Source organism: Equus caballus, chromosome 21, assembly GCF_041296265.1.
Source record: "Equus caballus isolate H_3958 breed thoroughbred chromosome 21, TB-T2T, whole genome shotgun sequence".
In the NCBI taxonomy this organism is placed as follows: Eukaryota; Metazoa; Chordata; class Mammalia; order Perissodactyla; family Equidae; genus Equus; species Equus caballus.
Window position 1 is genome coordinate 30,560,966 of NC_091704.1, and position 11,701 is coordinate 30,572,666.

The 11,701-nt window shown below is 46.1% G+C and overlaps 1 protein-coding gene across 2 annotated transcripts in view; it reads right to left on the bottom strand.

Annotated features, from left to right (window-relative positions):
* MAP3K1 (mitogen-activated protein kinase kinase kinase 1) overlaps window positions 1–9,707 on the bottom strand; it is a 74,392-nt gene extending 64,685 nt beyond the window's left edge. The window contains exon 1 of one of the 2 annotated variants that reach the window (XR_011430529.1): window positions 9,173–9,707. Coding sequence is in view for 1 of the 2 variants with exons in the window: in XM_023625649.2 (XP_023481417.1) it covers window positions 9,173–9,654 (482 nt within the window). In the remaining variant the exon portion in view is untranslated. The remainder of the gene's footprint in view (window positions 1–9,172) is intronic. The other variant, XM_023625649.2, reaches the window with a different exon arrangement.
* Window positions 9,708–11,701: the final 1,994 nt, after the last annotated feature.

Consider the following 11,701-nt stretch of genomic DNA (forward strand, 5'->3'; position numbering starts at 1 on the left):
TGGATGTTAGCTCTGGGCCAATCTTCCTCAGCAAAAAGAGGAGGATTCGCAGTGGACGTTAGCGCAGGGGTAATCTTCCTCAAAAAAAAAAATTAAAAATAAAAGAATGCTTTCACAAGTAGCCATTTTATTAAACCAAAAACCTTGCAGTAATTAAATAACTTAGTCAATGTTACAAAGCTGGAGCTTACTTCTGACTCCTCACAGTCTAACTAGGAGAAAGGTCAGTATATATTGGTGGTGGTGGCAATTAATTATTAAGTACTTTAAAGAAATCGCAGGGTATAAAATGACTCAGGTCAACAAATAAGGCAAAAATACTTCCCCACACAGACAATCCACAAAATGTTTCTAATGAGCAACATCCAATTTTACGTATTTCATTTATCCAGTATCATCAAGGCTAGAGAACTACCTCTTCTAGATAATTTAGACGTTTACCACTTTAGGGATCAAAATACTTTCTACAACTATCTTAGATGGAAATCTTCCTTAAGAAGTTACAAGCTTTCTAACTTTAGTTCATTGAGTAGACAGAAACAAGACAAGCTTGTATTAACGAGACATGGTTGCCATTAAAAAAGGAAATCATATATAATCCTGATCACACTCATTTTACAAATAAACAAACTCATGCCCCAAAAGTAATGTTGGAAAGTGCTGTGATTTAATAAATTTATAATCTTAGAGGTATTCAGGTATGTGGAATTGAATGTTCCAACACCAGGTGGCCCCCGATTGCAATGTTTTAATGTCCTCCTCTCTCTCCCTCTCTCCTCTGCTCTCAGGTCTCTCTGCTGACACTGCTGCCTTCAGGGAACATGACTCTGCTCACATTGCCAGCCCTTCATTGGCTGTTGTTAATTGCTGCATGATATAGACACCAAATGGACAAGATGCAAGAATAATATTTTAAATAAGTGTCAACTAATCCGGAGCGAATGCCCTTGGAACTCTGCTAAGTGTAAAATCACAGAACTTCAAAGCACAGATTTTGTTACAGGCCCTTTGGCGGCTCAGAGCCTTTTTTCCTCACTTCTTAGTGCGTTTAGTATGTTCCAGATAAGGGAGGCTGCAGGGTTTAGTTACCACCAGTAAACTTTAAAACATTTTCTGTTACATGGGTTCTTGGCTCCTGAAATCTCATAAAGTATTTGCCTAGCAAATCTTTTCTTTAATGCAAATGTGAACTACTATTTATCTCAAGTTGAATTATTATCAATAACAAATTAATAAATTTTGGATGAAGTAGGGTTATTGGGACAAAAATCCTAAAAGTGGCACCTGAAGTTTAGATAACATTCTGAGTACTTGAAAAAGGAACAATTACATTAATGCATGACATCTTTATATTTATTCATATGAATACACTGGAATAGGAATCCTAAAAATGGTATCTTAAATTTAGATAACATTCTGAGAATTTGAAAAAAGTAATTCAATTATATTGATGCATAACCTTTATGTGGATATTTATTCATATAGATATGTATACACACACATTCTCAACTCCCTAGTAAGTGCAGAAGAATTACCTACAGATAGCAAACTCTCCTTACCTATAGCAGATTATCATGCACTACAGCTATTTCCTCTATACCACATTAAGCTGTCCTACGTCACTCAAGGCACCTGGCGTGTCTCATAGTCCAGATACCTCCCAAGGAATCTATTACAAATGGACAATTTGGAAGCACCAGTCATCTAGGCTTTTGCTGTTTAACCTTGTCTCAGCTACATCCTAGACCACGTCCGACAAAAGAGGAAGAACAGACACTCCACTACGTTGAACTCGCCATGTCATTATTACCCTCACCCATTTATTCAACAAATATTTACTGCGTGTCTACTCTGGGCCAGGCATTTTGCTAGATGCTGGGTCCCTACCCAGGGACAGGCCCTGCCCACTCAGGTCTTACCGTCTTCTGGGGGAGGCAGCCATTCATCAAATGAGGTAACAAGTGTAAACTCAAAACGGCCGGCAGTAGGGGCACTGCTACACAGTCAGTGGGGGAGCTCAGGGAAGGGAGGCTTCCCTGCAGAAGATCAGCGAGCTGAGATCTGAACCAGGAGGAGCTGACCTGGGACTGGGGCAAGTGTTCCCGGCAGAGGGAGCAGGCGGTGCAAGCAAAGGCCCAAGGGCAGGAGGCGTGTGCTGAGCGTGAGGAAGCGAAAGGAGGCAATCCTGCAGAGAACAGGGTGAGTGTGATCTGAGACGGGCCTGGAGAGGCAGGCAGGGACCAGAGCAGGCAGGGACTCGGTAGGGCATGCTAAGGATTCTCCGGTCTTTATCCAAATGGAAAGCATTTGAAATTTTTTTACTTAATTTTACTTATTTTTCTAGAGGAAAACTGTTATAATCAGATTTGCCTTTTTAAATGATTACTCTGGCCACATAATACGGAGAACAGATTGGAAGGGAGAAAGCAGGATACAGGGTGCAGTGGGGAGGCTGCTACATAGAACAAATGAGAGATTATGGCAGCCTGGACTAGGGATGTGGTAACAGGTCAGATCAGCAGCCTCTGAGGATGGACTGAACATGAGCAGTTGTCAAGCAGTAGGTTCTGGTCTTGCCATTTCATGGGCAGGGAACATAGTAGCAGCACAAGGTATAGGAATAAATCCTGAATTTGGTTTTAAGTATCTGGGTTTGGATGTGTCATGCAGACGGGGAGGTGTGGGTCTGGAGCTTAGGAGAGGTCATGGTTAGGAAAAGAAACTGCAATCATTTGTGAATGGCCAATAACTGATTTAAAGGCATTAATGAGACTGGGCTGGGGGTGGAGGAGACAGAAGGACAGAAGCCCTAGGACCACTCTGAGGATCTTCTAACATTAATGTTCAAGAGAAGGATGATGGGTCATCAAGGGAGAACTGCCAGGGTTAAGAAGAAAATCAGGAGGGTTTACCCATCAGCCCAAATAACTAGACGCTTTCAAATACCAGAAACTCAATTTTCTCAATATTTGACACTTTGAGAATGGCTCCAATTACTTTGCAACTACACTCACTTATTAAAACTAATTATTGTAAGTTTTACATTATATAAAATTGTTCAGTACTATCAACCACTGCTTGCTAAATACCAACTACTGATACTAAGTATCAGGCAATGGATGAAAACTTTTAAGAAACAGTTCTTGTCTTTAAAACTTGCCTTAAGCTACATCATGACAAGCTAAAATCTAATCACAGCAAATCACTGTAATCTTCCGATAGACTGATTTTAAAATAACCACTTTAGGAAAACTAATTCATCCTAACACTCATGGGCACCTAATACTCATGGGTGCCAGACACTAGTTTAGGTGCTGGGCAATGGTATAAAGAATAAGACAGAATTCCTTGGCTGTTAATAACTGATATTTAGTATTCAGAATGCTGTAAGACCAGTTTGAAGATCATCTGATAATATATCAGTTGAATGATTATTTAGACAATGAAGAAAGGCAATGATCACGTCTATTCATCAAGTGTAAAGCCTCCACCTATGGCTCAGCATCTCCCCTCTCCTCACTCCACATACGCTCATCATCATGCTCACACAGAATAAACTAGTTAACTCACTAACTAGAGCACTGTGTAAGTTCCAGGGACGTCCTCCCGTCTTCAAGAGATCCGATAGTCTCATCAACGATTCCCAGGTGACAGACTATAATTTCTGATACACACACTTGGTGGGTCTCAGGAACTTAACAGTTCTTGGCACTCTACAATACCTCAATCTATTAAACCAAACTAACCAGAATGGTATTCCCAAGGACTCAATCGCTAACAATACAGAACTCCCTTCCATACCAAACATACCTAAACCAACTGTGATATGCCAGAGTCAATGAAGACAAGCATATCTTCTTGATTATCTTACGCCCTAGAGCATATTTTACATCTCCCAACGTTTTCTTAACTAGCAGAACTGTTGTTACTACTAACAAGGGCAATTTTAAAACCAGCGTTGGCAGGTAATGAGTTTCTTGCTCCCCATTTTAATTTTCTCTTTCAAGAAAGAAAAAAATCATGTCTGAACTTGCAGTTCCATATATACTGCTCTTAAGAGTACAGGCAGAAATAGTCTGAAACTAATCTGTATCTAGAGTCCTTTTCCCATTACTGTGGAAACGGGAAAACTACAGCACATATCTGTCCTCAGAAAAGGGAAAGAGACCAAAGGAAAAGAGCAAAAGCTAGCAAACCAAATGTACAAACAGAAAGTAGAACAAAGCTCCCACCCTTAACTACTAACCTGGACAGCCAAGTAATTCCTCAGGAAGGTAGGGAAGTACCATTGCATTCACCGCAGGAATACAGTGTGGAATGTTGTGGATGAGATTCAGAGCACTAGTTTTTAATCCGGGTGCCCCTCTGTACTCCCATCTCCATTACAGCACTTAACATGGTATTGCGAAACAGGTTCATTCAACAATCTACCAACAGAAACAGAGGCTGTGCATTGATCATCTTTTTCTCTTCCACTAGACCACTGCCTTGTAGAGGTTCCTAATCGTTGGATGAATGAAATCTAAAATAGTAACAAAGGGGCAGGGTCCAGCCATAGTGGAAGTTTCTCTCCATGTGTGATGATTAAGATGAGTGAGTGATGTTTATTTCAACTTCTTTATTTCCTTCCACTTACGATTTAATACAGCACAAATCAAGATATCTAAGAAACACTCAACAGTGATTAGTATCCTTGCCTAACATGATGAGATGATCTAAGTCCAATTTACTTGTATTACATGTACGAGGCCAGGTTACAGAAAGTTAAGCATTGTACACATATCAGGAGACAAATGTACCGGCAGTGTCACTAGCTAGAGGCCTACCCAGTCTGTTCAGACTCCTGCAGAACTTTCTCTTTAAAAATCATCTACTAATTTGAAAAAGAAAATGGAGGAGGCATAGAGGAGTGGAAAGAAATGGACTGTGGAATCAGACTGACTTGGGTTTGAATCCTAGCTCTGTCTTCTAGTTGAGTGATCATGGGACTTAAGCGTTGCAGATGAGTTTCCACCTTTCAAAAACAGAAATTACAATGCCTTGGAGGGCTGCAGTGATGCGAGATGAGGTTTTATATATATATAACTTGCCTGACACACAGAATGCAAGAGGTGACCATATAAAAAGACGTATCTACATGCTCAACGAACAGGTTTTAGTCAAAGCTAAAATCCTCTTATATTCTTGCAATAAGAACATCTAACTAATCTCACTGCTTTGCAATGAACCATTTACTTTCATTCTGTTCCTGATTATTTCTTTCATCTTTAAAAATGTTCTTAAGTTATTTCTTAAAGACAACTTGGATTAATTCCTAATACTACACATTTCCTCACATTATTCTTCTACCCTTTTACACTTTTAAGTAGCTCTAACTTTTAACTTAGGATATTTAAAGAGGCCAGGTCTGAGGAAAACCACCATGTCTAAGGAATATATTTGGTATATCTGATATAAGCAAAGCCTTCCAAGGTCAGAGGTGTAGTATCCTGCAGCTCTTAAGCAGCCTATGGAGACTATTACTTTTGCATGCCATGTTTTTCTATTGCCTTCTTAACAGAGAAATACCCCTAAACTCAAGAAAATGGGATACAAAGTGCAAAAGTTGTGCTTTTTAACTCAGAGCACTTCTGAATGCCCCATCTTTTTCCTCAGGGGAATCCATTCCCCATTAACTGCCTTGCCACCCCATCATTTCTCCTTCCGGAATGCTCACAGCCAGTGTCAAGGACTGATCAGCAGACAGCCTAGGCAAGCTGTAGCTGGTTCTTTAGCTCTTGTTGAAAGCAAAGAACACTCCTTTCTTTCCATGTTTTGAAATCTTCATGTTGATAAGTCAGTGATCATTTTTAAAACATGCAACATACGCTTGAGATGGTACAGCAGACATGAAAGAAATCAATGAACAGGGCTACTTCCTGGTTTTTGTCTCTCACAAAATGGAGTTATTATAGTGTATTGGAAATCATATATTAAGGAATGTTGGTTAACCAGTCACCCTTGCCAAAATCAGATACGAAAAGAAAACAAAAGTTGGCAAAAATTCTAGCTCTGATATTTCTCGTTCAGAATTATATTTAATGAGATTAATCTTTGAAGAATGCATTAATTTTTTTACCTGATTTAAAATAAAACTTGGAGACAATTCATAACTACAAAATTACAGATTCATGTAAGATTAATTTATGTAACTACTATTGTTTTATGAAATCACAACGTAACTTTTTTTAATGTATTTTTAGGTAATAATGCTTCTATATCTCCTCTTTTTACTGAAAGTCAGTAAATTATATTTTTATCCTAGCAGCTTCTAAAAGGAAGTGAAAGCTGAGGGCTATATGAGGATACAAAAGCAGCCTATGAAATTGTTTTAAACAAAAAACTAACATTAACAAGTACAGCATATCTTGTTCTTTCATAGGGCCAGCAAATTGATAGTTAGGTTTTTTTAAGGTACAAAAATAGGATGGAGTAATTATATCTACCAAACTCACAATAGCCTGTTCAATGGAGAGTAACACTGTAATTTTTCTTCAAAGACAGTAAATAGGAAGAAAAAGCCCCTAATTCTGTAAAATAAGTAAAAATTCCAAACCCTAGGGCGCCACTTACAGGCACAAAACTTCCAATGATTTCAGTTATTACCCTGAAGAAGAGGGACAGACTTCAAATCTTCTATTTTTAATACGAGTATTATTTATATCATTTATACTCCACAAATGTATTTTCTACACTTTCGATTTCTACATACAAAGATCCACTGAAGGAAATTCTCAAATAAAAAATCACAGAATTCTTTTTAAAACAAAATACAATAGGTCTTTAAAAAGACGGGATCTCCAGACCCACACTACTACAGAAACATAAAAGTATTTCAAAATCTCAATGTTAGATTTTCCTCCTGAAAGTACGAATATAACTATGTATCGTCAAAAAAGTAAACTGTAAATTTCTATTGAGATTTTATTGAACTGCTTATAATCAAAGTGCTTATACCAACAGATTCAAATGAATTTCAATCCCATTGACAAGGAAATGGGGGGGTAATCACTATTTCAAAAGGATGGAGAATCAACATTTTATTATAAAGGAATTCTTTAGGTATGACATTTGGAGTGAACAAACAGCATTCTGGCTAATGAAATTCATTTAAAAAGTGATTATGCTGACTAGCCCATTATTTCATATACTGTGTGACTATAATCCACCCCTTAAACAAAGAGGGGAAAAAGACCTGGGTTATAAAATGTGAACATTAAGCATAGATTACTCAGTCCCTGAATTCTATCTACCTCCACTTTAGTCCTCTTATTTTGTGTGGCGATAACTTTAAACAACTTCTACACATTTTTACAATGGTTGCTCTTCTACTATATTCATAGCTCATTAAGATGACTAGAATGCTGACACTTGCTACATTATTTACTGTAACCAAAAAGTTGGTCTCATGAGAATAGATACCATTAATTTCTCAAATTTAGGGTTTAATATTTTTATCTGGAACTCATTTGTAGTAACAAGTGCCTTCAAAGAATTATTCTAGTGAAGGTTTCAGCCAATCTGCACAGAAGCAGGAAAGTGCAGAGGAACGTAACTCCTGTAAGACTAAGTTACATGCACAAGTGCACACAGAGAACTATCACAGTCACAGATCTCCTTTCCTCTCAATATTGCCATGACAGTGCTGACCACATTTTTTAAGGGTGTTTTTGGAGGGTAAAATGGAGGGGGCAACTTCCAAGTAACAAACGAACTGTGTTTTTAATAAACAATCAAGTTCAAAAAAAGTGCCAAATAACTTTCGATAATTAACCAAAACCAAAGATCCCTACTGTCCGTTTCGTCTCACAAGGGAAACAAACATAAGACACTGCCTTTAAAATACTCAGAATAAAGGTCAGAAAATTCTACAGGGCAATGGATGACGATCACAGAAAGAGTTCCGGCAACTCAAAACCACCATCGAGACTGTGCTTTGCATACAGTAGTCAGACTTTTTTTAAAACAGGGATCACGGCAGTTACGCTTAAAAGAACTTCCTTTAACATGAAAATTTCCAGCTGCCAACAGGGTCAGGCCAAGAACCGCCGGTCTGAGATCCCTTACACACCCCGTAATGCAGAGGCACCGGAGGACTCTGAGCCTAAGCCCACCGCACCGTGGCCCGGGGAACCGGCAGTGGGCGGGCGGCCCGCGCAGCTGCACCGAGCAGGAAGCACCGCACCCGCGCCGCGGTCCCCAGCCACGCCGGGGAGGCTGCGGGGAGCGGTCCCCACCGCTTTCAAACTGAATGGCTGACACATCCGGTCCTGGCCTCACACCACTCCGCCAAACGCAAACTTCAAAGGCCAAATTCAAACTCCAAACAGAAGTCACTCAAGTTGTAGCGGTGCAGTCTGCGTTCCCGAGAACACTCGGAGCCCCTTGGGGAATGCAATTAGGAAACCCCACGTCCTAAAAGACGGCAGCCCAGCGAGCTCGCAGCCCGTCCGCCCGCACCACTTTGACAGGCGTTACCGAGTGGTCCACCCGCAGCCCCCTGCGGGCGCGCCGCCTCCGTCCGGGCCTGGCCCCCCGTACCTGCCGAGGGGTTCGGCCTGTCACAGCCGCGGGGACCTCGCCGCTTTCTCCTCCGCCCTCCAGCTCCCCACCGGGCCTCCGGCTGGGGGTCCCCACCCACCCCGCCCCTTTTTTGACTACTGCCCGCCTGCAGGCTCGGGCCTCATCCCCGTCGCCCCCGGGGACTCTCGTCCAGGAGGGCTGCCACCGGGCTGCTGCCTGCCCCCCAACCCGGCCCCGAGGGCAGCACCAGGGTCCTGCACCGGGGGCCTCGGAGAGCTCCGATTCCGGGGGCCCCACAAAACCAGCCCAGGCCCCCACACCTTATCTCAACGGGTCCCCGCAGCGCGGCTCGCATGCCTGTCACATGTCTGCAAACAATAACAAACTCTCTGGCACGTCGCCGCCCCGGGCCCCTGTCCTGTCCTTCAGGCCAGGTCCGGGGCGCCGCCTGACGCCCGAGGGTCAAAGGGGGTGCCCGAGGACCCGGTCCCGGCGAGCGGCGCGCCCGCTTCTCCGCGCGGATCCAAGACGCCGTGCGCCGCGCCCGGGTTCATTCATTGCCCCCGCCCGCCCCCCAAGTCCCCGCCGCGCCCCCGGCCGCGCTGCTCACCCGGCGGGGGCCGCCGCAGGAGGCGGCTCGGCAGCGGGCGTCCGCTTCTCGCCGGGCTCGGCCCCTGCGGGGCTCGGGGCGCCGCTGTCCGGGGCGGCCGCCGGCTCGGAAGGGTGGGTGCCGCCGCGGCTCGCGCCTCCGTGGGGCGGCGGCACCGCCGCAGGCTGGAAACCGCTCCCGCCCGCCGCAGCGTCCGCGGGCTCCGGCGACGGGGAAGTGGAGGAGGACGGCGGCGAGGCGGCGAGGAAGAGCGGCGGCTCGGGCAGCTGGTCCAGCTCCACACTCCGCACTTTGCGCAGCTGCCGCCGCCGCCAGTCCGCGCGCTCGCGGCCCCCGCTGCCCGCCTCCCGGAGCAGCCCCGCGGCCGCCGCGGGCGCGCTGCTCGCCTTGAGGGCCCCTCCGCCGCCGCCCGCCTCGGGGCTCGCCGCCCCGGCGCCCGGGAATCCCGACGACGAGGCGCGATTGCCCGCCGCCGCCGCCATTTTCTCTCGCGGGCTACATTCGCTCGGCCCCTGCGAGGGAGGGAGGGGGCGGGGAGAGTGCAGGGGGCGGGCGGACGGGCGGGCGCTGCGCCGCCAGCGTAGGGCCGCCTGCGCCAAGAGCGTGAGCGCGGCCCGCCGGGCGCTCGGCCTGGACGGACGGGCGGGCGCACCGGGTCCGGCCGCGGGGACGAAGGGCCGCAGGTGGAGGGAGTGGGCTGCGCGATCGGCCCCGCTTGCGGGTCGGAGGGTGGCCTCGGACGTGGCCGCCTCGGGCGCGCCCTGCGCTTTGCACGCTGCGCCCGCCGCGCCGCCAGGTAGTCCCGGGCTGCACCGGCGAGAGGAGGAGCCTCGGCGGCAGCGTCGCGCCGCTTCCTCTCCGCCGCAATCTCGGCCTGAGCTCGCCCAGCGGGGGTTGCACTTCGAACTTGGGTGTATGGTGCGTTGAACAGGACTCAGACGAGAGGGCGTGCAGTCTGTCATTCGCACTGCCCTTTGCCGTGGGCGTCGGGGAAGCCGGGCGCGGACCCAGCCCCCACCCCAACTCGGCGCGCGACGCGCAGGTGGCGCCCAGGGCTGTCCTCTGCTGCAAAGCGAAAGGAACCCAACGTTCGGCAGACCTGCTGCCGCGCATCAAAAAAGTTTTTTAAAACAGCTTTCCTGCTCTTTTGCCCTTCTCCCTTTGCCTCGTGCTGTAAAGAAAAACTTGAGTTTCTTGGAATGTCTTGTTCACAACCTGAAGTCACCGATTTGGGACGCTTCCCTTATCCCCTACCCCGCCCCCGGCTAGAGAAACAGGGACGGGCGGGGGTCCCTGTAGGTGTTTATTTTTAGCTCCGCTGTCTTTGGTGTACGGGACCAGATACAGCACGTTTAGGGAAGGAACCAGCGCTGTGCCAGGAAGTGCTCGCTAATGTCATCCTCCGCCAGGTTCTGGCCCTCCCCGAATCCGATGCGGCGAGTGGCACGTCGCTCTTCCCCGCAGGATCGGGGCTCCCTCCGCCCCCACCCCTGCAGCGGCCGAGTTGCCTAACGTGGCGTTCCCACCCCTTCCAGTCCCTGGGGGCGTCTCGGCGATAAGGTGCTTTGGAATGGAAAAAGCACTATTTACATGTTAATGATTTTCGACCTTTCTTCAGGCTAGTAGAGCTGCTGTGTCGCGTTTATTTCTCCCCTCCCTTCTTTTCCTCGAGCCGGATTGTCTGTGATGGGAAATCTCCCACAACCCGGGAGTAGCGTCCCTAGGCTTATTTTGTGAAACATTAATTAAGACAGGGGGGACGGAGGGGGAAGGTTCCTCATGAACAGGAAGGAGAGCGCTCTCTTAGTCTTCATATATTTAGACAAAAGTCTGAACTGTCTACAAAATAATTTCTTTGGCTCCTTGGAAATAGATAAAACGAAAGCGCCCTTCGCGAGTGTAAATGTTAACAGAGGAGGATGGGGATATCCGAGGGATTTTTTTAAACGGTCCTGATTTCATATTAGCTCAATGTTTTGAACACTGCTACACCTCTGCCTTAAGGTAGTTTTAGATAGTTACATCCAACGATACAAATTTTGAAAGTTTAGGTAAATCTGTTAAAATTTTAAGTCTACTTTTAGGCTATAATTACACGCTCTTTCAATGGTAGCCAAATGTATCATCCAAACCAAACAGTAGTTATTTCCCAGGTCTTCCCGGATGACCACACCCACCAAATCCTAAATTGAAAAGGGTAAACTTTCCTGTTTCCTATTTAGATCGAAAGACGTTTAAATATGCACACACATATTCAGGTACCTGTGGGTGAGAGTAGTGAGAGGACGCCTTTCACCTCTCAGACGTGTTCCAATTTTGAAGTTTGGCCAGAGTAGCAAAGTAGAAAGCGATTCCGGCAAAACTAGCTTTCGCCTCACTTGGTACACAGTGATGAGAACGGGACCAAGTGAGCAGGGTACCGAACGCAGCGTTGTCAACTAGCCACGGCTCTTTGACCGCCTCCGTCCACCACACACCGCCAGGGAAAAACCTAAGTGCTGGTCTTTCACCTAGTTTTTGATGCTTTGA